The sequence below is a fragment of the Amblyomma americanum genome, unplaced genomic scaffold, assembly GCF_052857255.1.
Source record: "Amblyomma americanum isolate KBUSLIRL-KWMA unplaced genomic scaffold, ASM5285725v1 scaffold_12, whole genome shotgun sequence".
Classification (NCBI taxonomy): domain Eukaryota; kingdom Metazoa; phylum Arthropoda; class Arachnida; order Ixodida; family Ixodidae; genus Amblyomma; species Amblyomma americanum.
In genome coordinates, this window is record NW_027526484.1 from 1003372 (window position 1) to 1030385 (window position 27014).

The 27014-nt window shown below is 48.0% G+C and overlaps 1 protein-coding gene across 1 annotated transcript in view; it reads right to left on the reverse strand.

The window, feature by feature from the left end:
* Positions 1-19159, reverse strand: part of LOC144111877 (uncharacterized) — a 31893-nt gene extending 12734 nt beyond the window's left edge. The window contains exons 1-2 of the mRNA XM_077644904.1: positions 19061-19159; positions 14287-14464 (exon numbers count right to left, since the gene is read on the reverse strand). Of these exons, the coding sequence (XP_077501030.1) occupies positions 14287-14464; positions 19061-19159 (277 nt within the window). The remainder of the gene's footprint in view (positions 1-14286; positions 14465-19060) is intronic.
* Positions 19160-27014: the final 7855 nt, after the last annotated feature.

Here is a 27014-nt window from a genome sequence, read left to right on the forward strand (position 1 = left end):
GGTGATCGTCGGTTCGTCGTATAAGCGGTCGGTCATGTTTGTGCAGCAGTGGAGGATCTTGGACATGTCGCAGGTGAGCAACCTTGCCCCCAAAGGTTGCCGCTTCTAGTTTTCCCGACGAGGACTAGGAGACCTTCCACGCGAAATTTCGGCGGAAAAACGTCGCGGAGACGAGAAACGACGTGGAGACGGCGACCGGGCATAGCAGTGTGGTGCTTCGGGTGTCGCGGCCAGGTAATCGCTTATTTCTGGAGGCCATTGACCACGCTGCGGTCGGGGCGCATCGACACGATATCCCTGCAGACCCATACGTCGGTAACGACAGTTGCGGTAGACGTGACCGGGCCCGCCGCAGTGATAGCACAGAGCGCGATAATCGGCGGTACACCAGACGTCGCTCTACCGAGGGAGAACCTGAGAAGGGTGAGGTGGGTGTGGTTGGCGGTGAATGTGGCCAGGTGCATCCGGGCGACTTGGAGGCGGCGGTGGACGGCGAACGGCTGCGGCGTACATCATCATCTGGGGTGTTGTGTTCGGGTGAAGAGGGGCTGGCGGCGTGAACGCCTGTTGGACCTCTTCCCGAATAATGTCCGAAATGGAAGAAACTTGCGGCGACTCCGGGGCTGGAAAGAGCTTTTGAACCTCTCCGCGTACTACGGTTCGGATGGTTTCCCGAGGGATGTCGTGGCTAGAAGCATCGACACCGCTGGTAGACATCAGCGACGGCGGACGCTCGTTCTGTCTGGATCTCATGTCGAGCATCTTTTCCATCGTAGTGGCTCCGGAAACAAATTCGGCGACCGTTTTGGGCGGGCTTCGAGCTAACCCAGCGAAGATCTGCTCCTTGATGCCCCTCATAAGAAAACGCAGCTTCTTCTCTTCGGACATGTTGGGATCAGCCCGGCGGAAGAGCTTCGCCATGTCCTCGGAGTAAACGAGGACGGTCTCATTTGGTAGTTGGACGCGTGTCTGGAGGAGCAGCTCGGAACGTTCTTTCCTGAGGACGGTGGTAAAAGCCTGCAAAAACTGAAGGAGCCCCATGTTGTTATTGTGGCTTCTCGGTTCTCAAACCAAATACGAGCTGCACCCTCCAGTGAAAAAAACACGTGCTGCAGCTTCGAGTTGTCAGCCCACCTGTTGTATTGGGCTATGCTCTCGAACTTCTCGAGCCAGTTCTCCGGGTCCTCACCTGGGAAACCTTGAAAGGTGGGTGGTTCGCGTGGCTGCTGCAGCACGACAGACGGCAAAGAGATGGCATCCGGCATACTGACGGGGGTGTTTGTGGGCACTGATGGTCTCGCTGAGGTCAGTTTCCTGGCGGTCGGACGAGACTGCAGAGGCCCGAACTCAGGTTGCAGTCCTTGCAGCCGCCGGCTACTTTGATGGGTGGGCGTAACTTCGACTCTCAAGGTGTCAAGCGGGCTGGAGTCCCGGCTTCTTGGAGGGGTCCTGAGCATGGGGTGCACTACCCAGCACCTCCACCAAACTGTCACGCTGAATGCGGTGATCACTGAACACAGGAACGCAGGATCCGACGAACGTCTGCACCACAGCTCAAGATCGCTGACACCTCCGCTTCCTCTTCTTCAAGACGGCGCGTGCTTCAAGTCAGCGCTAAGCGAAAAGGCGGAATGCACTGTGTCAATATATAGCAGACAAGGAACATGAAATGAGGGCCTCGTTTGACAAACATGTGAAGGAAACAAACAATCACCGAATCCAAAGTGCCTAGAGGAATATCCATTTTTTTTATTTGTAGTGCTGATGAACGTGACAATAGTACATACATTAATCTGTCGCTTAAAGAAAATTACTTATAGCGCATATTACTTATATAAAAAACCATGCCGCCGATGGGATCCGAACCTACGACCTCGGAATATCGCGCCAGGTGCTCTACCAACTCAGCTACGGCGACGGCTGTCCAACCTGCTGCTTACGTGGGTAGTGCCTACCTCGCAACTGTTATATATCTGATGAACTAAAGCGGCTGTTTGGGCTTGTTGGTCAGTGAACATGGTAAAAGAATGCAGCGCGAAAAAAACAAGGACGAACAGAAGTGGACAGGACAGGGCGCTCACTACCAACACATTTATTCAGAAAGATGAGCAGCTTATATAACGCAGTCCAACACCCACGTGACCAAGAAAATAGCAAACGCGTTCAACTATCTAATACAAAAAACAAAACGAAGTACACAATATCAAAGTGATAAAACCGAGAGGACCACGACGAACCGTAAGGTGCACGCATGGAAAATGATCAGTCAGCGACCTTTGCCGCCAATGCAGCACGAGGCAAAACGTAAACGAAAATAACACTATAGTCACCGAACACTAAGTAAAAGACGAAGCTAAAAGCAGGGTCGGGGCCAAACGCATAACAAAACAATACAAAACGCAACGCAAAAGCTGAGTCAACCGTTCACAGTCAAACTGAGTCAAAAAAGTTGAAAGTTCTCTAGAACAAGAATTAAAAGCAGACGTGTTTATAGTGGGCCTAGAAAACTGGACTCCTTGTCTGTAATTAAAATTGAAGGCGTGCTGACGCACTTGTCTCCAGCTTTGGCTATCATCCTTGCCTCAATGATGACCCTTTCAATTTCTGTCCGCGCCCGTGCTCTGACAACCGTGCGCGTGTGACATGGTACGCACCCTTTGCAAGACTTGCAATGGTCGTCCAGGTGCCCGCCGCTTTTGTTACGGACCCTCCGGCGGTGTTCAAACAATCTCTCGTTGAGACACCTGCCGGTTTGCCCAATATACACGCGTCCACACTTCAAGGGAATCTCGTAAATGACACATGTAGCACAATGTGTGAGTGGTTCTACATGTCTAATAGGGCAAACCTTTTTCTTTTGCTTTGTCAGCAGTGTACACGCTCGTGACAATTTGCACGGGGCTGAGAAGACAAGGTTTACGTTGTTTCTTTTTGCAACCTTCTTTAAATTGTGAGACAGCTTGTGAAGATACGGGATGACGGCCAAGGGAGGTCGTCTGGCCTGTTCTAGCTTGCCTGCGTCTTTGCCTTGCACTTTCAATTTCTGGAGAAGAGTCTCTAAAACGCTACTCACTAGTGTTGGTGAGTAGCCAGCACTGTAAAGACGTTGCACTTGGTTGTTAACACTGCTTTGCATCGTATGGGGACAGCTTTTTGTGAGCGCTGCCTGGATGGCAGAAGAAACAATGCCTCGCTTGATCAATTTCGAGTGAGCGCTGTCATGCGGAAGAAGACCTTTCTTAGAGCGAGGGTTGTACGTCCAACAGAGGTGGGTTTGTTTAAAACTAAAAGTACGTCCAAAAACTGAACGTCCTTGCCTCTCGGCGGTTCACATGTAAAGTTCAGTCCCCCAAAATGGGATTTGAAAAGGGCGACAATTTGACACTCTCCACAGAACCAGGTGGGCAACTTCTGAGGACGATCATAAAATCATCCACATACCGGAAGACCAAATGGACCACATCACCCGGGAGAACCTGGCTAATGCGCTTATCGGCTGCCGCCAGGTAGATATCACACAGGACTGGCGCGATTGATGACCCGATGCATGCGCCATTCTTTTGCACGAAGTACTGACCGCTGTACTGAACAACAGTAGATTCAAGGTAGAACTGAAGAAGGCGAAGGAAATTGTCGCTACTCACACCCGAGCTGCTCTGGAAACGCACTTCACCCGACTGTTGGATCACGTCGCGCGCCGCTGCGTATAGACCACCGTGCGGAACGGAATAAAACAAGTCTTCAACGTCAATTGTAAAGCCAGTCGTGGCGTCTGAACTGCCTTTGAATCACTGTAACACCTCAGACGAGATCCTTACCAGAAAAGGGTCATCTAAAGGTAGGCCATTCAAGTGGCGTTGTAGGTAGGCACCAACTTCAGCCTGCCACGTACCTCTTTCCGAGATGATGGTCCTCAGAGGGCAGTCAGGCTTATGGGTTTTGCCTGTGAAGAACACTTCCAAGAAGCAGTCTCGGGCATTTTCTGCCGATGATCTTATTCTATCGAGATGGAAACTTGTCAGTAGCTTCAAAGCCAAAGTTTTCTGTCTGCTGGGCCGGAATTGAACCTTCTTGAAATTCTTTTCGAGCGCTACCTCAGCCTTCTCCTTGTACAAGTGGTTAGGGAGGATGACAAACCCGCCTTCTTTGTCGCTTTGCACAGCCATATGTTTTCCCTCCTTGAGGCGTTTAGCAATGGACACGATGGGAGGCTTAGCATGCGTGAGCGAGGCCCCACAGCGACGTAGAACATCGATGCCATCCCCAATGACTCGTGCCTTGTCTTGCTCTGGTACTCGTTGTGCCATCTGCCGCACCATAGCCAGGAGCTGGTACTTGTTTGAAGGTGGCTGAAAGCTGAATTTGGGACCCTTCGCCTTCTTCAGTTCTACCTTGAATTTACTGTTGTTCAGTACAGCGGTCAGTACTTCGTGCAAGCAAAACGCAGCCATAACCTGCGTGAACCTCATCGCTATTTCTTTTTGCAAGGCCAGGATCCTCTCGTTCCATATCAAAAAGAAAATTGTGCCGTTCGAAGTGCGAGTGTTGTTCGGCCCTGTGGAGCCGTCTTGGGGGCATGTTCGGCGTATGTGCAAGATTCTGAAGTCAGAACTCTGGAGACAAGTGCGTCTTTTCCAAGACTGGCTAGGTGTGTTCGCGCCCCAGAGGCCACATTCGACGGAGGTGAGCTGCAGATATTATGAGTACAAAAAGCTCGCAGCACAATCGGCTGAATTCCTATGGCACCAGTACCGTCTGCGCCTTCCAGAAAGGAAGAAGGAAGTGAAGTCGTCTACGACCAACGTCACCGTTCTCGGAGGTGCATGCATCTCGTCTAAGGACTTGAAGGTCCTACAGAAGGGTCCCAAATTCAGCTTTCAACCACCTTCAAACAAGTACCAGCTCCTGGCTATGGTGCGGCAGATGGCACAACGAGTACCAGAGCAAGACAAGGCACGAGTCATTGGGGATGGCGTCGATGTTCTACGTCGCTGTGGGGCCTCGCTCACGCATGCTAAGCCTCCCATCGTGTCCATTGCTAAACGCCTCAAGGAGGGAAACCTTATGGCTCTGCAAAGCTACAAAGAAGGCGGATTTGTCATCCTCCCTGACCACTTGTACAAGGAGAAGGCTGAGGTGGCGCTCGAAAAGAATTTCAAGAAGGTTCAATTCCGCCCCAGCAGACAGAAAACTTTGGATTTGAAGCTACTGACAAGTTTCCATCTCGATAGAATAAGATCATCGGCAGAAAAGGCCCGAGACTGCTTCTTGGAAGTCTTCTTCACAGGCAAAATCCATAAGCCTGACTGCCCTCTGAGGACCATCATCTCGGAAAAAGGTACGTGGCAGGCTGAAGTTGGTGCCTACCTACAACGCCACTTGAATGGCCTACCTTTAGATGACCCTCTTCTGGTAAGGAACTCGTCTGAGGTGTTACAGCGATTCAAAGGCAGTTCAGACGCTACGACTGGCTTTACAATTGACGTTGAAGATTTGTTTTATTCCGTTCCGCACGGTGGTCTATACGCAGCGGTGCGCGACGTGATCCAACAGTCGGGTGAAGTGCGTTTCCAGAACAGCTCGGGTGTGAGCAGCGACAATTTCCTTCGCCTTCTTCAGTTCTACCTTGAATCTACTCTTGTTCAGTACAGCGGTCAGTACTTCGTGCAAATGAATGGCGTATGCATCGAGTCATCAATCGCGCCAGTCCTGTGTGATATCTACCTGGCGGCAGCCGATAAGCGCATTAGCCAGGTTCTCCCGGGTGATGTGGTCCATTCGGTCTTCCGGTATGTGCATGATTTTATGATCGTCCTCAGAAGTTGCCCACCTGGTTCTGTGGAGCGTGTCATTCTTGAAATTGTCGCTTTTTTCAAATCCCATTTTGGGGGCTTAACTTTACCTGTGAACCGCCGAGAGGCAAGGATGTTCAGTTTTTGGACGTACTTTTTAGTTTTGAACAAACCCACCTCTGTTGGACGTACAACCCTCGCTCTAAGAAAGGTCTTCTTCCGCATGACAGCGCTCACTCGAAATTGATCAAGCGAGGCATTGTTTCTTCTGCCATCCAGGCAGCGCTCACAAAAAGCTGTCCCCATACGATGCAGAGCAGTGTTAACAACCAAGTCCAACGTCTTTACAGTGCTGGCTACTCACCAACACTAGTGAGTAGCGTTTTAGAGACTCTTCTCCAGAAATTGAAAGTGCAAGGCAAAGACGCAGGCAAGCTAGGACAGGCCAAACGACCTCCCTTGGCCGTCATCCCGTATCTTCACAAGCTGTCTCACAATTTAAAGAAGGTTGCAAAAAGAAACAACGTAAACCTTGTCTTCTCAGCCCCGTGCAAATTGTCACGAGTGTGTACAATGCTGACAAAGCAAAAGAAGAAGGTTTGCCCTATTAGACATGTAGAACCACTCACACATTGTGCTACATGTGTCATTTACGAGATTCCCTTGAAGTGTGGACGCGTGTATATTGGGCAAACCGGCAGGTGTCTCAACGAGAGATTGTTTGAACACCGCCGGAGGGTCCGTAACAAAAGCGGCGGGCACCTGGACGACCATTGCAAGTCTTGCAAAGGGTGCGTACCATGTTACACGCGCACGGTTGTCAGAGCACGGGCGCGGACAGAAATTGAAAGGGTCATCATTGAGGCAAGGATGATAGCCAAAGCTGGAGACAAGTGCGTCAGCACGCCTTCAATTTTACTTACAGACAAGGAGTCCAGTTTTCTAGGCCCACTATAAACACGTCTTTTTTTTTAATCACGTCTGCTTTTAATTCTTGTTCTAGAGAACTTTCAACTTTTTTCACTCAGTTTGACTGTGAACGGTTGACTCAGCTTTTGCGTTGCGTTTTGTATTGTTTTGTTATGCGTTTGGCCCCGACCCTGCTTTTAGCTTCGTCTTTTACTTAGTGATCGGTGACTATAGTGTTATTTTCGTTTTCGTTTTGCCTCGTTCTGCATTGGCGGCAAAGGTCGCTGACTGATCATTTTCCATGCGTGCACCTTACGGTTCGTCGTGGTCCTCTCGGTTTTATCGGTTCTTGGCTGACTTTCCGTTACCTAGATATGTATCACTTTGATATTGTGTACTTCGTTTTGTTTTTTGTATTAGATAGTTGAACGGGTTTGCTATTTTCTTGGTCACGTGAGTGTTGGACTGCGTTATATAAGCTGCTCATCTTTCTGAATAAATGTGTTGGTAGTCAGCGCCCTGTCCTGTCCACTTCTGTTCGTCCTTGTCTTTTTCGCGCTGCATTCTTTCACCATGTTATATATATATATATATATATATATATACAGTGTCGAAAACAAATACAAGATATGATAACGCGACGAAAAATGAACAAACAAAAAGCAAAATCAAGGCAATGGAAGGAAAAGGGAAAAAATAAATCCCAAAAAAGGAAAACATTTCCGGCAGACATCAATAAGACAGCGAAAACGAACACAAAATAAAACTGAATAAAATATACAAATACATATTACAAAGAGCAGTCTTAAAAGAACTTGGGATAGTAGTATCGACAATGTACCGTGGTCACATGACCGTTTTTCGTTTAAATCGAATTTTTGCATGTGATGGGCAAATGCGTTGATGCAAGGCAATCGTACTTAATTTTTGCTAGAAACCCTGTCTAGGCTGTGCTTGCGTGCGCGTGCTTGTGCGTGCGTGCTTGTGTGTGTGTGTGTAGGATTCCACACTCCGCTGGGTACACATCCGGGGTACACCCACGGATAAAATGTCATCTGGCACCTGCGATCCTCCACTCGCATTCCCACCAAAAAGCATCCCCCTACCTCAACCCGGCGGAAGACTGCCACCCGCCTACTCACCTACACCCACCCCGCAAAAGAACCCCAGCTACCAGGAAGTCACCTGCACCTTCTACTCTGCACCATCCACCAAAATTCCAGGCTACACCCTAATGAAAAACCGAGCCGAAATAAAATTTTTGGAGGCAATTAGAGGCGATCATTGTAGAAGCGAAAATGAAAACCGCAATGTAAAACTAATTCTGCTAAATAAGATTTGACGCATCATATCGTATGACTGCCCGTCAATATTTTTTTTTATTTTAAGGCTGCAGCAGTAATAATGGTGCTACCCCAAATCCCGGCGTGGTGTTTCTGAAGTTCCTGCCAGGGATGCCTGCCTCCTCCAGAAGCACCATTCACCAACCACGCCCTATTCTCTCCCTCCTACATGGGGTTCTGTCCATCCATCCAGCCGACCACCTCCCCATCCCACAAACCACCATCCTCAAGCAGCACCCAAAGCCCTACCCCCTTCTTCCGCCCACCGCCACCCTCCAGAATATTATTGCGTCGTGTATGTGAAGTGTGTATGTTGTGGACAGGTGAGTGGGTCAGTAGCCCCTTAGTTAAGGGGGAGGGGTAGGGAGGTGGTTGGTGCTTCTGGAGGGAGGAGGCTTCACTCGCCGAGGCATTACACACACTACGCTCGGGATTTTGCGGAAACATAACTACTGATACTGTCGCAGTAGAACAGAAAAATTGATAATCTCACGCCACCCACCACGTACCGTAGCCGCGCCTCGATAGGCGGCACACGATCGGCTCACTGATCACAACGGCTATCCCAACGGATGGATGGACGGAAGAGGAGAGCGTCCCTTTTAAAACGGGGTGGCGGCATTTTCCACCATGCTCGGCTTTTTTCTCATTTAGTTTTTTTCTTAAAATTTCTTTAACGGTGTTGCAAATAGGTTTATGCTCGCCATTTTATGTACATACATTTTTATCCGGCACTTCTAATATTATTCATCTCTCTGCTTTTGAGCCACTAATCTTTCAATCACTTTTTGCTAACTCCCATCTCAGATTCATTCTCATGGTCATCGCTATCTCTGAAACCTGGGTCTCAGGGAGAGTGATGTGCCTGCATCGACAACCGGATGGATGCCACCACATTCCAGAAAAAAAAATGTTGAATTGTTTCCGCAGATTTACTACACGCTGTAAATGTGTGATCTTCTTGGTTATATTTCTTTTTTGTAGCTTTGTGTTCTAAGACACTCTGACCTAGCTTCACAGAGTACGGAACTGCCTCTTGAGTTATTATAGAACGATCCTTCCTGATCTGCATTTTCAAAATCGGTGTATCTGAACAGTCTGCTTCTCTTTCAAGGAAGTTTTTACCTTCTGCATTTTTTATCCGTTGTTTAAAGCCCTTTACTTCTCGGTCCTGCGTACTTACTGGATGGTTTCCTGGTTATTTTTTCTCATTTTGAGTCAAAGCGCTTTCTGTACATGTATTTAGATACCCTAGCTGCTCACCACTTATCGTCCAATTTCCTTAGGCGTTCTTCACAAAATATTTTACTCTGAGCGTCCAGTGCTTCGAACAAAGCCCAGCCCATAACCTCCTTTACTGCCTCGTTAGTGGTTTTGCATTGGGCATCTGGTGGCAATATTCCAACATCTCCCTTATTTAGTTCTAATCTCTACTGAACCTCTGCCTTTATAGGCACAAAACCCTGTTCCAAAATTAAGTATTGGCACTATTACCTCAGTACTATCACTATTATCTCTCAGTACTTCATATTTGTTGTACCCCCATAATCCTCTATGTTTCACTATCCCGGCATCTCTTCGCTCTTTTGCCCTAACAGACTGTTCGTACTTTTTCGTGTATATGTTGCCTTCGTTTACCCACACTCCAAGACTCTGGGCATTTCATGGCCTTGTACTGTAAGCACGTGATCTGTTGTATTGTTAACAAATCATCACACCTGACTTAGTTGCGCTAAAACTGAAAGTCAGAACTTCTCCTTCACCTTCACAGCAACTAACCAGAGTTTGCAAATCTTCCTGGCTATCAGCTAGCAGTAAAATAACGTCCGCATACATTAAACCCGGTAGCCTTTGTTCAATGACCTATCTGCCTAACCTGAATAACAAATTTTAACATAAATTACTTCTTTCAGCCTGCTTTTCATATTTATCATATAAAGCATGGACAGCAGCGATGATAGAGGATGATCTTGCCTTAATCCTTTGCGTACTTCGACAGTTGTCGCACTTCTTATTCCTTGCCATGTAATTTCAACTTTATTATTTCGGTAAATTTTCTGTAGGCAATCAATTAGCTCATCACCGATACCTTCATCCTTTAGTATGTTGCTCAGGAGTTTCATGTTCACGTTGTCGCATGAACTGCTCATGTCCAGAAGGGCTAAATACAGAGGTCTGTTTTCCGCCTTAGCTGTTTCAATGCATTGGGTAAGCACGAACAGGCTGTCATCTAAGCGCCTACCCCTTCTCAACCCTGTCAAAAGTTCTAAGAGTACATGATTACTTTCTACCCATGGCAACTCACACCGTCATGTGTGCCAACTGGCTCACGAAGACGAGAAACCACCGCCAACATATCGGCCTACCGCTGGTGAGGGGCCGTCGGGTCAAGGGTGCAGGTGATTTCGTTTGCTCAAACCACGTTTGAGAGCAGCACGATAGTGGCGTGCAATTGCGTTAGTCACGTGGTTTATTTTGTATTTCGCGGGCTTTCCTCGGAGCTGGGAAAAAACACACACGTGAGGATTTCCTTATCGTAAATGATTGAAGGGGGGTTTCTGAAGGTGCTCGACAACTCTTCAAATAAAATTTGTTGTCTAAAGTCAATATTTATTAATTGAGAAAAAAAATGTGCCTGTAGAGCGCAAGATGGCTGCCGCCAATATGCAACTAGTTTCACTCACATGTCTCTAATAATTCCTTTTTTAACCCTTGGGTCAAATTAGCTGACACACCCGTATACAGCCGTTTGGATAATCTGAGTTGGTCTTGCAATCCGGTTTTTTGTGTCCCGTTTTTCTTCGCTGTTCCTGCCATCCGGAATTTATCTGCTGAGGCGCAAGCGGGCATAATCTGTGCTCTGCATCCATTGAATTTACATAAACTCACAATTCCACCTTCATGGCTCTTACACTTGTCTCCTCTTTTCAAGCCTCTGGGTCCTTCCTGAACCAAAATGGTGACCCCAATCAGAGCACTGCACGGGCCCATTTTTTTCGGCACGACCAAGCCAGAGCCCGCTGATCCCATGTCTCACCCGGCCCGGGCCCGGCTGTACCGAAGGCCGCTTTGGACCCAGCCTAAAGGGAAAGGTTTCATAGAGTCTCGCAATGCAGTGGCTACATGAGCGGCCTTTTCGAGACACACATGTAGGATGTGGAAGCAGATCACTGGGAGGAAGGTTTACGTATCGGGCTCCAATTTCAATCAGTTTGTCGGCGAGCTTAACGAATCCATCTCCATGAACAAATATAAACGGCCGCATATCGTTGACGCATAAGCCCACACAAGCAACCGTCATGCTCTCTTTAATTCTTTCTGGAATTGTGGAAGCATTCGCAACAAAAAATAAGTGATGTTTTAGCAATAAAAATATGACACACACACATTTCGACTCAGGGGCGAGGTTCCGCTTTGGCTGCAGTGGTACCTAAAGGAAGCTTTGCATTCACCGCATTTTACAGGTCTTATCCGTGCCGAGTCGTCGATTGACAACTTCAAGGATTTTTTTTTCAAACACCATCTTTTTCAGCATTCTTTACAACAAGTTTGAACTACCCTGACGAAAGTCCTTCCTGGATCTTTCCAATGGTTATCTTGGACAGCAATTGCACAAAAAGAAAAAACCCGCTAATGAGACAGATTTGAACCAATGTCAGAATTCCTTGCAATTCTCAGGCGCCATTTCCCCTGTCCTTAGTACGCCGCTGTTCTAAATGCCCTTACGCTCTTCTACTACCCTTAGCTCGTCTTGATGACGTCTTTCAGTGCTCTTAGGTCTCCAGTCTTGTTTTCTTCATGAAGTTTTGCTTGCGTTTCGTCTTCTTTTCAATTCTTCCTGCTCTTTCTTTCTTTTCTTTTTTATTTGTATGTCCTCCTTCACTACTGTCGCAACTCGCTTTCGCCCTTAAGAATTTATTACGACACGTAAAAACCTGTAGGCACGTGGTGCGGCTGCTGTTTAGGGCAGCCTTCAGCCCTTATAAAGCTTCCCATCGCAGCTTAGCTGACCGAAAGTGACTATACATTCGTTTCAGTTCTTGCGTATTGCTTCTCCCTTTGAAGAAATCGACAAGCCCCTTGGGGTCCCAGAAAGCCGCGTTCGCTGCTTTGCGACCATGAGATCTCATGTAGTACGACCGCGGCCGCATCACGTGTCGCATAGTTTCGGAGGCGGCGCGGTTTGCTGCACCTAGCGTGCAAACTCGGCACTATTGGGAATGTATGACACGAGCGACTTCAGATGAACGGGACAAGCGTTTATACACTTCCACTGCAGCCCCTCGTGTCGCGCTACATGCATTCCCAATAGCAACACGAACCAACTCACCCAGCTGAAAGTATTAAGAGGACTCGGCACTGTTTCCGTGTAGTCGACGCCAGCCTGCTCGCCACTGGCTGTTGCATACACGCATACCTGCTTCAGCCTCACACGCACGTGCGCACACACATGAATGCACATATTTATGGGCGCACATACAGATGCGCGCGCACGTAGTACCTCGATGGAATGATACGCGAACAACCCGATGCCAACACCCCCCGCTGTTGAAATTTATTTTCATCGCGCGTTTACCTAGGTGGTACAAGAAAGACCTTAGGGTCGTCCTAGATTGTATCATGGACGAGTATAGGGTCTTTTTGCTATCACCGAAGTAAAAGCGCGGTGAAAAAAAATTGAAACAGCGGGGCGCGTTGGCGCCGGGTTGTTCGCGATTTATTCCATCGAGGTAGTACGCCCGCCGCTCTGTCTAAACGCGGGAAGGTATCGCCAAACTGCGCAAGATAGCTTGACTCTTTCTTTTTCTTTTAAGGTATCTCTTCTCTTTTTTTCCTTCGGGCAGCGGTACTGCGGATTTCTTGCAAGAGGCCGACAACAGCACTTGGAGGCTAAAATCTGACCCCACACTCAAACCTACATAGATGGGATGCGCGAAAAAAAAAAGATTGTCTCCCTGCTCCCGCGTGGCCCTCGGCTTGTGTCTTCCATATTCGCAAAGTTACCTCGCCGTTGGGCATCCTTTGGGCGCGACAAGAAAGGTTTCATACTGCGTGCTGTTAGAGATCCAGGGAGCGGAAAAAAAAACAAGACCGAGTGGCTACAGTAGTACCGAAAACGTGCGCAAAGCTTTAGTTGGAAGAAGGTGCGCGTGGTCGACTCCTTCCCCACGCCATTGCATCCGCCTCTGACACGAAGGAAGTCGGGACGTTGTCTAGTGTGATGAGAGGGATTGCAACTAGTAGGGACTTAACTGATCCCGGAAGAAACCTGCGCGGTTTGAACCGCGAGCCAGGCTGGGCATGGGCTTTTGGATGGACCCTGGCCCAGCCCAGGAGCTAGGAAAATCCGTGTATCCCAGCCCGGGCTCGGCCGGCGGGCAGGCTGCTGCCTGTGCTCTCGGGTAATCCAGCCACCGTGCAGTGTTCTAACCTGAATGCTGGCGCAAAACCTACAGCAAGAGCTTTTTGATAATGGGCAATACGAACGCTCTAAATAACAGGCAAATGTAAGAAAAAATTTCCAGTAAACTCCTAATGGAACAGAACAGTTTGGATCGGAAGGTACTATAGTTCGAAAAGCCTTGCTGGATTTTGTTTTCTGCTCTGTTCTGCACTGTTCGGTGCTCACCGAAGCGCCGATTTTCACCTTCTGTCCTCCCTTTACACGCACCGCCTATTGTTAACAGTCATGCCACTGGTGTCCACAACGAAGTTAAGCTACTCTGCCGATCGGCACCTAGGATAGGCTTCTCACCCATATACTATGCCTCCTAGCCCGATGCGCGCGACGCTCGAATCTAGAGTAGGAAAATATTGCTAGACTGCCATTCGCAATCTATCCTTCGAGCTTCTTTCGCACCTCGAGGTTATCAGAATTCAGTGCATATTCTTCTAATCTGCTGCGCAAAAACTACGAAGTCTCACTTTATGGTGATGGGACTTGCTTCGGTGCAGCAAAATTGCTAATATTCGAGAAGGAATTAATTACAACAATAGCTTTGCAAGCCACATAAAATGATCTTTGATGCCCGAGGATATCACATATTCAAAGATCGTATGCCCAATGCTATGTGCGGCTTTGGGCCTGCGCATTTTAGGCTCGCATTGCCATTTAGCGAGCGAAAATAAGCACTGTAATGCCGTAAAAGTTATTCGCTCAGTGAGCATTGCACTATACGCAACAGCAAGCGACAAGGAACATAATCTTGGCTATTAGGTGATGGGCTCCGAGCGAGACTCACGTCGCAGTGCCAGGGGCTCCAAATTTCGAATTCCGCGCACCAGTGTGAGAAGTCCAATGCTGCACTCGGCCGACACGTCGGCCTCCAGGAGCTTCCTCGTCAACGACGGGGCGGCCCGGTCCATGGCACTGGCGATCCATTCTTTCAGCTTGCTTACATAGCTTACGTTTTGCTGCTCCTTCACTCATGCGGAGGAATCCCCGTCGGACCCGCTGCCACTGAGTCAACACGGGAGGCACCCGTAAAGAAGCACTGTCACCACGATGAGAACCACTTTTTGCACAGTCATGATGTCGCGCAAACCTCCTAAAACATTTGAAGGGGTGCAAGTTGGCAAAATGACATGAAGGCTGCTTGCAGATACTTAATTAGGCTGATGCATATCTTACAAAGTTGTTTTCTGGTCAACTAAAATTCAGAAAACACCTTACGCGTTCGCAACCACCATAAGCACTTGGCGAATGATCCCCCTTGGGAAGTGAAGCCCCAAACAGCTCAACGGCATGAGAGACCCAGCAGGAGCGTCAAGAGAATAGGTTCACACGTGAGAAAGGTGGCTACTCGCCTTTAACTCCTCTTATAAAGCGCCGTCATGACGCTCATACGGCACGTGGCTTCACAAAGAGGCCCTGCGGAAGGTGAGACGGTAAGAGGACCAGTATGATAGGCTCTTCGCCATCGCCTTCTTCCTTGACAAAGACTTTACGATTCCTTGTGGCTTGGGTTGATTTGGCACAAAAAAAGCGTTCAGCTCTTTTATTTATGACTTTATTAGGCATTGTCAAATCGGTTTGGCTCAATGGCCGACGTTTCCTGGCAGGATTTCAGCGCTTGTGAAACATACTTGCAACCTGCTCGACTACTAGGGGCTTTCCGGCGCACAGCTTACGTAAAGATGGTCCGTGGACGCTGGACGTTTCAAATAACTTCACCATGCGCTGGGCCTGTTTCGTGCCCGATAGACTGTGATCCTAACGACTTCGCTGTGTTTAGCTTTCCCTGTATTACGCACCTTCAGTATAGTGCCGACAACGCTGCATGCTGCGAATTCCCGTAACAGTTTTTGCGTTAGGTGCGAGAGCATTAACGCCGTATTTTGTGCCAACAATGAACTGCCACTCATAACTCGCGTTTATACAGTTAATTCTTAATTAATGAAACTCGATTTAATTCTAACTTCCGGTTTTTACTAGCTAACTCCTTGGCCCCATAAAAATTAAGTGAAATGAAGAGGCTGAACTTTATCTGAACTCCGCCTAATTCGAAATAAGTTCGTGCTTCCTTCGCGTTGGAGTTGCAAAGGTTCGGCTTACTTTTTTTTCTAAATTGATGTTTCTGGGTCGTCTTTATCACTACTTATAAAGGCCTTGAGCTGGGCGGGGTAAATTGGAAAATTGCAATTATTTCACGTTTCGAACGTACTACTACACTGGGAACATTATTTTTATCCTATAAAGTTTACATAGATTGGAAGGTAGTTGCGAGCTACAATGAATGAACCACCGCGTCTGCAGTTGCCAGTAGCCATTATATCTTAATTTAACATTCGCCTCACGGCGGTTTCTATAAGGAAGTGAAGTTATAGCCGCTTATTTTTATGCGCTGCGTACCACACGTACACTCGTAAACAGACATTATGGACTACGCTTCGGATGTTAATGGGTATTTTATGCTTATCCAAGTAAAAGCCTCTTGCGCGTTAACGCATCAAAGTGGCGGGCATATATTTACGAGAGGGGAGATATGCAACTCCGAAGTGTGCCCTGTATCATTCTGTGCGCGACTTTACGTAATGGCTTATTTTTTTCCACTGAGCTTTTACCTTTTGCCAAGCGTCATTTTTGCTACTTATTCTGCCCTTCGTTTCCTACTCCATTCGCTCTCTTCTCCACGCTTTTGCTGTTTGCGTCTTCGTTTATACAGTAAGATGGAATGATGTTTTTTTCCAAAATGTAGCTCTGTGATGGCGTCGTGCGTTTATATGTCTGTGAGTTCTGTCTACGTGAAGCGCTCTTAAAGTCCAGCTGTCCCTTTTGAATCAGATTTTACTAAAGCCCTAGCAACCGTCCCTTCACCAACATCTTGATGGCTACCACAGTTTTTCTACTCTTGTATACATAGTCGGTAAGGATTTTTTCCTTGAGTTTCTGTTAATGTGGTTATTCTGATTACGGTCCACTCCAGATAATTAAGCAACCCGGAATTGAATTGGTATTGGTCTGTTCTTTTTCTGAATTTCGTGAGCGACTACAATGTCACCGTTTTTTATTTTATTATATTACATCAAAGCACCACTTTTGTAATGGCGCCTCCTCATTTTGAAGTCATGGCGCTCAATTGCGCAATTTAAGATTGCTTTCTTTTTTGCTTTATTGCAAGTAGCAGCAGAGTCAAAGATGTTTTAGTTAAGCTGACGCACTTGCTAAACAGAGCTGGTGGCTGCTTTGCTGCCATCCTGGAACATATTGTGCAAATGTGGAAAGCCTATCAGGTCGCTCTGCAGGTTACTCTTGTCAAAGATGTCTGCGCACCTTATGATTTCGGAACAACTTCACAAGGCATTTCGTTTACCAATTTCGCCTAAATGGAATACCCTGAAAAAAATGGCTGTGGTTTAGCTCTGGTTAAACCTGGCGTGACGTGATAGCTACAGCGGGCCGAGTGAAACTCGCTCAGTCGAATTGCAAAGTCAGTCTTTCACCGCTGCGTTTCGCTGGGCGTTCCTTCTTCATCTTCGTCCCTGCACGAGGGTTCACTATCTCCCCCTCTCCACTCCACGCCCACTCGGTTTCGCCGCCGCGCCGCGCCACTGGCAGCTGCCATGGCGGCCACGGCGCCGCCAGGCTGAAGGCTCCAAATGCTATCGTAATGTAGGCGAGCGGCGCGCACACCAGCTGCGTGCTCTGACGTCACTCCGCGCATGCGCACAACTGAGGAGGAGGGCGGCGTCTGCTCCGCCGTCGGTGCAGCAGCGAGGCGCGCACACCAGCTGCGGGCTATGATGTCACTCCGCGCATGCGCACAGCTGGCGAAGCGTTGGTGCCACGGCTTAGCGCGCATCCACGCTGACCTCGCAAAGTGGCTGGCATAGTGCAGCTATCACTACAAAAATATAAAGTACATGAAACCGCTCACCAAATCTGACAACTTCAATTTTACTCAGCTTCTATACTTTCTGATTCAGAGTGCCGCAAGTAAGTGAAAGGGCAAGAAATGTGTAAACATTTGTGAGCCAATATGCCCGACTGCATGCTGCGATTAGTGCTCAATTGTTCCACAGTTGTCATCATCAAAATCAGCCACCTTGGATAGTGTACAATGGTGAAATTAATTTTGCACTTCTTCAGTTTTGCGCACCTCAGTGCCTACTTAGTGCCCCTCATTACTATTCAGAGCATACGCCTTGACTTTGACTGCCCGCAGTAGTATGGAAGGACGCCGGACTAGAAGGATGAGTCGTCGCGAGGATAAATGCATATATTTTGACTCGGATAGCCTGAAAAGATCCATCAACTACTTTCTACCTGCTGTTGCTGCTTAATCAGACTTTTTCGCAAAGTCATACATGGATAGTGCTCTACGCGCTTTCGTAGAGCGCTTGGGTTGCGAACTCCACACTTTGTAGGCATCATTCCCGAGTGGCCTCGGGGTCTGAACAATAACCTATTGGACATGAGCTCCGGTACGGAGAGCGACTGACTTCCAAAGATTCAAAAAGTACGTCGAGGCCCAGGATGCGCTGTGGTGACAGCTTACGCAGAAGAGTGCATGCTGTTCATGCAGTCGAGCCTCTAGTCTAGTCTGGGGAGCATGTACGGGTTATTCGCGAGAAAAAGAACTGGCAAAGTAGGAAATTATTTCCCTGTTCTCTCCCCTTGAGGTTATCAATTCATGGTGCCAAAGACAACATCCATTTACTGATCTCTTGAAAATTTTTTGTTGACACCATGGATGAATTCGACTGTAAAACGGGCCATACATTCATTGAAAATTTTCTCATAAATGTTGCTTTATAGCAATTCAAACATAATTAACCAGAAATCTGTTTATTAATTTGTTGGCACTGGAATATAACTTATCTGCATTATTACGCATGTGCGCTACCGTATACACTCGTGTAAGGGCCGCGCTTTTTTTCCGCGATTTTGATGGGGTGCGGGCCTTCCACGGAAGTGTGAAATTTTTGTTCAATTTTCGATCCACGTATGAAAAAACTTTTTTAATTGTACCGTATATACCTAACGATGGGATATCTGGCGTCTAGCTGCTAACATCCTCTGTAGTTGTCTTCATCGGTATCGCTGCTCGGGCTCGGCTCGTCGCCGCTGCTCGCGTCATCCGCACGTTCATGTATCCAATCGTCCTCAGTGCCTTTGATGGCATTGGAAACCCCGGTGACCTTAAAACCGTCTACAATAATGTCTGTGGACACCGCAGGCCGCGCGTTTAAAATCCAAGAGCAGATCAGCTGAACTGACGCCCTCCTTAGTCGTCCGGTCGGCGTTTTCTCGTGGTGGCCCACTGTCATTCATTCAGAGTACCGGCGTCGGAATTCTGCCTTAAACGGCCTATTAACAGACGCATCCCGTGGTTGCTGCATACTTTTTAAACCGCCGGCGATAACCGCCAGATGCGTACGAGCTTCTGCAAGACGAGCCTTCACGCGCTCTGTGAGGTGGCCCCGAAAGGTGTTCAATACGAGCAGGGCCTTCCGTCGGAGCAGGGCTCCCGGCCGGTTAGCCCACGCCGTTTTCACCCAGCCAACCACTAGTACCTCGGACATCCAGCCCTTTTCTTGCACTCTGACGATTATTCCATTCGAGAACCTCTTCTTGGGCAGCGTCTGTCGCTTAAACACTACGTACGGGGGCATCTCCCTTCCGTCCTCTGTGATAGATAGAATTACAGTGCAACGCTGACGCTCGGCACCGCTCGTGAGCGCAAGGACGCTCTTCGCGCCGGCTTGGCTGACCGTCGTGTTCTCAGGAGCACCGAACTAAACAGGTGTTTGGTCCGTGTTTCCTATGTGGTGTAGGTGGTACTCGTGCTCTGCTGTTGTCCGGCGGCGGATGCTCAGTTGTTGTGGCTTCATAAATCTCCGAAGCCATCCCTCGCTTCCCTTGAAATCCGTCGGTGAAAGGTTCATGTGGCGTGCGATTCCAAGGGCCTTGACGTGGAGCGTCCCTGTTGACAACGCGTAGCCGTCTTTCCTGATGTCCGTGACGTATTTCATGATCTCCTTCTCGAGTGTTGGAAATTTGCAAGGCTTGCCGCGGAATGCTTTCCTAGTCTTGTTTGTTGGGGCAAGCTCCTCCATTTGGTCACACCAAGCACGCACTTGTCGTCGACGTGGAAACTCCGGCCGGCTCCACGTTTTCCATTCTGTTCGGCGTATGCCACAACTTGAAGTTGGAACGCAGCATCATACGCGGTTAAGCGTTTTTTTTTCTTTTCCATCACAAGCGGGTGTCGTCAAAATGAACGGCGGCACAACGGATCAATGACGCCGACGAGAAAAGCGACAAGATCTCCCGGATAGTGCCGCGCGCCAGAAGCTCACAGATAGCGCAGCGGGGAAGCCGCAGTACAGCTGTTGCCATCTGGTGACTCCCGCGAAATGCGCCGTACGCGAGACGCGACGACGATGCCATTTGCTGGCGAGAATTTTTTCTTTTCTAAATTTGGACTGCCAAGTTGGGGGGAGCGGCCCTTACACGAGCGCGGCCATTAGTCGCGTGTATACGGTATGTGTGCTGTTAACAAACTAATGAGAAGCGCTGAAGCGCTTAAGTTTCAAACAGAGGAAGAGGCAACAGCCTAGTACTTAGAAAGGACGCTTCATGGGCCTTGATAGCACAAGACTTGTGGTCTCAGAATAAATGTTTTCCACACTAAAATAACAGCGGTAATTTTTACGACCGGATGGTGTCCCGCAGCAGTGGAGTAGTGGTTTAAGCATCCGCCTTGTATTGCAGGAGGTGCGGAGTTGGATGCCTAGTTCCGCAGAGTTCTCACTGCTGATAGAATGGGTCCAAGCTTTCCATTGTTCTGGTGCCCGGTTTATTTAGGGTGAAATTGCTTAAAAAAATGATGTCATCAAACTTTGAATAGAAGAAAATATCTTACGCCATGGCGCACTGTGGCCACAGATGCCCATATGCCATAAAAAAATATTAAATATCATCATGACCGAGTGGGCACATGATTTCTATTTCGAAGAAAACAAATGTCAGTGTTGTTGGCCAATGATTCATGCGGCTTGATGGGAGTTGCAATAAAAACGTAACAATAAGCATCGGTAAGTGCAGTGGGCGGAACGCGCAGCTTGAGGAAGTCGACTCGAAGTGGTAAAGATGATGCACAGAGCCTTCGGTCCTTAGTGGCGATCTCGCGGCGCCAGTTTTCAGTGAGGCAGTGAGCATCTGAAATCTTAAGAAAAAAAAATTACAGCGACTTAGACTAAAAGTACCACGAGTTATGAGCTCTCACCGGCTCGAGAAATGATTAGCGCAATGACGCCGTCACAACGCCCCAACGAAATTTCCGCGAGAAATACGCCGACACGGAGTAGTGGGCTTTGTTGTACAGTGTGTTTGTAGGCCCTGTCCTCTGAGCGTTGATCCTCTGTTAGGCCTGCAGCACGTATAGGCGCTGGCGTCCGGCACACGTGCAGCGTTCCGATAGCGACACGACAGATGAGCAGCCTCGCCGCTCGTGGTGTTACGAGAATGATCCGAAAAATTTCTGTGCTTACTTTGTTGATAAAAAATGTACATTACACGCTTAAATTGGAATAGCATAGCCTAGAAAGTAGCCACCTTGTGCAGCAACGCACCCTCCCAAGTGTTGCTGCCACTGCTGGGAAGCGGCCTGGCAATCTTTTTTTGCGTAATCACGTGCGAAATATTTTCAAATTTGTGGTCGGCCTCTGCAATCATATGAAAATGGAAGCTATTGAGCTGCACCTTCATTCGCGGGGAAAGGAAAAAGTTAGCAGGCGATAAATCTGGGGAGGCTACAGAAGCCACAACATATTGTGCGTGACGATAAATTCGCCAAAGAGGTGTGCTCAGTGGTAGAGTACATAATGCTAAACGTTGTCTCCTCAGCTTAGGGGTCAGCAGTTCGAGGACCAACTGGACAGCGACACGCAGCCTGATCAATACCACCTTTTGGGTTGCCTACACGGACCCGTTTGTCATTATCTCTAGTCCTACGTTCCTCAACCCAAAGTTCCGTGATATATAGGTTCCATGTTTTCCGCGATGTCGCGCATGGCTTGTGTTCGAGATGTGTAATCGTCTTCAAAGGACGCTGAGCTCTGAAGCTCGTGCCACTTGAAACTTTTGGCACGACTGATTGCCCCATCACTGTACTCTTGCGACAGGATAATTAACGTCTCTGTGGCCGAATCGTTCAGACTAACGCAACATTTCATGTCAGCTCATTGTTTCCACTTTTTCTGCCTGGTGCAATTGAAAATTGCCCCACACATTTGCCTACGAAGCTACGTCCAAAGCAACTCTCCATCTTGCCTCAGCAGAGTATTTTGGCACAGTGCCTTATTGTTTTGCGTCATTACTCCCGTGAGCGCACCTCTGTGCTGCCATTTGATGACGTGTAATGAGCTTGTCCAGAGTCATTTTGATACTACCTTGCATCATAAATGCGGTAGCCACTACTGCACGCGCGTACTGCTTCTAATCGCACGGGGAGCAATTGAATGAGGTTATGTTCGGACGATTCCGGTGTGTTTTCCTGAGAGGCGTTTGGCGGGCCTTGTTCCAACAGCGCGTCTCATTTGTTGATGACGAAGGCCCAATGAGGCGCGAGGCATGGGCGTCTTACATGGTGTGGTCACGTGATCGTGGCTCCACCATCGTAAGGTGGATCACGCAAACACGCTCAACCCACCACAGAAAAAAGTAGCGTGTTACACGAGAGGCGAAGAGTATGGGAACGCACCGGCAATAGAGTTCTAGTATTTCGTTTACGTGCTAGCGTAGACATACACGAGATCACCGTACGCCTGCTGCACATGCGCAGTAGCCCCATCTGGCCCCGGACACTGCCACCGCGCCCAAGTAGCCCAACACATCGGCCCTATATTAGATATCTCCATGCAAGGCTGGACCCTAGGTAGGCTCAGAGTCGCCGGTGTGTTTCTGATATTATATATGCGTGTCATTAACACATGCAATGATTGCTTGCCCATCACATCCCGAGTATTGCTTTAGGCTTAATAAAACTCTGGCAATCATGGGCCAGGTTAGCCAGGGATCCCTCACTGTTTTGCCACAATTGGCTATGCCATTCTAAGATGTTGATTATATTAGCCTAGGTTTGCACTGACTTATAAAATGTTTATAGCGTGCTGGCAATGCTTAGTCGACTTTGAGCCGTCAGGTAAAATGGCCTGGCAGCTGGCATTCGGTATTGTGACCGAGAAAATTAATGTCATTGTTACGAGCACGATCTTGACAGTTTATAATTTTCGAACTCGCGGGAACTGAAATGAGCTCTGTAGGAGGTGTAAGAACAGGAATGACTTTTTATATCGGTTCACGTATAATTGGCATGCACTGATCCAGCCCTGTGGTTTGTAGTGCTCAGTCAGTAGCTGTTTAGAATCATTAAAACAGGAGAAAAATAATTTTTTTACGAGCGGCATTCTGTACTTTCTTTTTACTTTTCTGAGAAGGAAAATTCACTGGCTTCAACCTTTGAGAGGCCAGTGAATTTATTTGACATAATTCCATGAAAATTTCGCGCAAAGCATTAAAAGCGCTCCTAGAGCTTGAACACTTGCAGGCAATGATTGAAATTGACATAAGACAAATGAATTCTTCGTGAAAAAATTTGCTTATAGAAGAAAAGCATAATAAAAGCCTCGAAGCTAGAAAACGATGAATAAATGCAGACATGAAATCGAGGCAGCCAGAATGAGCGGGAACTAACAACTAAAATTTGTGTGTGTGTGTGTGAAAACCTCCCGCCAATCGAGGATGTAACGACTTCGCGCTGGCATGTCGTAGGAGAAAAACGTAATATGAACAGGTTATTCAGCTAAGCTGCTTTTCAAGAAATTCGTTGTTTACCTGACAGGTGCACAGACACCGCAGTCACGTAGTTCCCCATGCCTGATTTCAGAGCATAATAATGTTCCCATTTTGTCATGGAACGCAATGCCTTTGAATGCATTTTGTGGCTCCGCTCGCGCAAGTATCTCAAAAACACCACGAACGCGCTTCACTCTAGACAAGTAATTTCACTCTCACACTATCGAGCCGTTTTCTGTGTAAGCAAAGTGCTATATCAATCGTAATGACTCGGCTGAGTGTATTGGCTGAAGGGCTTTTGCGGGCAGTTTTAGCAACGACCAGGTACAAAGCAATCGCTTCATGAGTTATAATTTGTATACATTGAGCATGTGCGAAATATTTCGCCGTTTTTAAGAAGAGGTGCGGCCATTTGTTAAGAGAAGATTACTGCGTCCGAGCATCGTACCATGTGATTATATATTTTGTATTCTTGTATTTTGGTTTATGGTTTACGTGGTTTAACGTCCTAAAGCGACACAGGCTTTTGGGGACGTATTCTTGAATTTTATCTTTCCGTCCATCCCTGCCAATTGTATTGTTCTAAATCCTTCTTTCTTGTATATTTTATTGTGCACTTACATAGCTGCTTTTTATTGCTCTTGCATACATCTTCGCTCATTTTTGTGTAGTATCATATATGAAACCATAAAAGAGCATACATTGTGCATGCATAATATTTTATTTATTGTTTCATAGTTTTGTTACTATTATGTCTGGGGCCACATCACACAGCCCTACACATAAGGCGATTCTTTGAAGCCGTATGATCGAAATCGACCTCCAAGCTCCCCGTTTGTCACTTTAAAGGTTTCAGGCGGTGAACATGATGCTCGCAATGAACTGCTTTTCCTACTGCACTGGGAAAATACTCTGACGCCTGCGCGTTTCTCATTTCCTTGTCTCTTATTGATATTGCCTTGGGAGCTGCCCATGACGCATTCTCCGAGAATTTCAAGCCGCTTTCACAGGATCCGCCAACTCCTCTCTTTTTCAAGTCCCCTATCTCCCCACCTTGGCTCCCGGCCGCGTCTTTTTCAAGGAAGTGTGCTAGGCACAGTAAGGTTTCTGGCGACAGCCGGTGGTCTGATTCAGCTGCGTATTCGGCCAGGACACCTGCAGCCGGGGTCCCTGCACGGCGATAGGCATCTGGGTTCCCACGCTCGGTCATCGCGAGGTTTATTGGATTCAAGACGGAGGATTCCACTGCAGAAGACGTGTCCGGCTGGAGGGTGAGAACTGTCGCCCTTTCAGCTGTGCCTGCTCGCCGGCGCCTCGCCCATTCAGACTTCCCAGAAGACGGGTCCGGCTTGAGCGTGAGAACTGCCGTTCGGAAGCGAAGACACCACTCTCTCTGATGGGGGGGGGGATTGTCCAGCGGCACCCTCTCTCTCCGGCGAGGCATGTGACGGGGCCGTGTCTCTATGTGAAGTGGTGTGTGTGTGTGTGTATACGACAGCGCAAGTTAGGCCACGCCCAACCTGGCGAAGGCATTCTCAGACCTGGGGAATTCGAGGGACCGGACCCTTTTAAAACCGGACGACGAGTGCCATGAGGAAGGAATCCTCGATCATCCTCAGATCTTCTCAGGTCCTCCGACCTTCCCCCATCACCCTCCAATGGGTTCCAATATCTTGTAAATAATGTAAAATAAACCCCCTGTACAGTTTCCTTCATAACCAAGTCCGACAACGTCATTCGGAGAAGGGACCTGCGGCGCTGAAAGGGTCAGCTCACTCAAGGACCCCTCGTCCCCAACAACTGGTTGGCAGCAGCTGGGATGGACCGTGCGACATCGTGATTTCTCAACCGGTAAGCGTTTCGGCATTTTGCTGTAGGATTCGCCAGGCTTCAGATTTTGAGAGAATAATCTAGAATCACTGGGAAGTGTATGTCAATTGAGAAAGGGTAATCTCACGACATTTTTGAAGATAGCATTGCCAAAGCGGAGAAGGCATTGTCATGGACCTTATGAAATTGTCAAAGTCGGACTTGCTGTTGTTATGCGAGGAACTGTCAATAGAAGTACAGGGAAAAATTACAAAACTTGAAATATGCAAGACAATTGAAAAGCACGTAGATTACGATCAGCTGGTAGATACGTGGAATTTGGGACAGGAAGAAAAAAGAAAAAGGGAAGCGGAAAGAGAAAAAGAGAAAGAACGGCAAAAGTGGGAAGCTGAAAAAGAAGAAAGAAATCTAAAGCGATTGCAGCTTGAAAGCGAAAATCGAAAAAAAGGCGACAGTACGAGAGCCGGGTCTCCTGAAAGAGCAAGCGATGTACAATCATATAGAATGAACAGATTCATGCAGCCCTATGAAAGTGGAAGGGACATAGGATTGTACCTGGGAAACTTTGAGAGAACTTGCGAAAGGGAGAACTTTGCTTGCAGTACGTGGCCGCAACGGCTTCTGACACTCTTGCCATGTGAAGTAGCTGAAGTCATAGCGAGACTTAGCACACAAGACGCAGCTGACTACGAAAAAGTCAAAGCCAGCCTGCTAAAAAGGTACCGGCTGTCAGCCGAAGCTTTCCGACAGCGCTTCAGGAACGCAATGAAAAACGATAGCGAGGGCTATTCGGATTTCGCGTATGGCCTAAAGACGAATCTGCTAGAGTGGCTAAAAGGAGCCGAGGTTTATGAAAGCCGAGACAAAATCATTGAGTGTTTTTGCCTTGAGCAATTTTACCGAAGCATTCCCCAAGTGGTGAAACTGTGGGTTCAAGACAGGGAAAAAGTCGACACAGTTGAAAGGGCCGCTGAGCTAGCAGAGGAGTACGTTTCGCGTAGAAGGTTGAGCACTGAAGAGGGTGCGTCACACGCTCGAAACGCGATGCGAGATAAAGGGCCTAGCAGAAAGGCGCGAAGTGCTAGAAGTTCGGAGCAATCAGAGGCAACGAAGGTAGCGCCAGAAAAGCGTGAAGAACAGGCGAAGAGACAGGGAGCAGACAAAGCCGCGAAAAAAGAGTTTGAGGCTAGTAGGCCATTTCGTTGCTACAACTGCAATGGTGTCGGGCACTTTGCAGCCAAGTGTACAAAGCAACGTTTGGTGTTCTCGTGCGTCGAGGATAACGACGAGAATCTAGAGCTCCTTAAGCCATACCAGCACGAGCTGCACGTTAACGGGAAACCGTGCAGGGTGTTTCGTGATAGCGCTGCGACGATGGACGTTGTCCACCCGTCTTACGTGTCAGTGGACGATTTTACGGGAGAAGTCTCGTGGATAAAACAGGCAGTAGAAGAACACAGTGTATGCCTTCCCATAGCTAGAGTGATAATTTGTGGACCGTTTGGAGACCTAATCACTGAGGCCGCAGTTTCGAAGGCCGTGCCACTTCAATATCCTTACCTCTTCTCGAATCGATCAGACCAATTGCTACGCGAGAGAGGCCAGAAACTCGGAAGCGGGGGGATACAAGCTTTGACAAGATCGAAAACTCGTCAGCTTGCATCTCAACTAAGTCAGATTCCAGAACCTCAGGTAGCCAGAGTTGCACCAGCCAGCATATCGTTGCAATCAAATGAGGAGGGAAGTGAACCAACGAGGAATGAAAGCCAGACAGCTGACCGAGCAAATGAGCGACGAGGGACTTCAACCACTAAGTCGGTAGAGGAATCAGAAAACGCT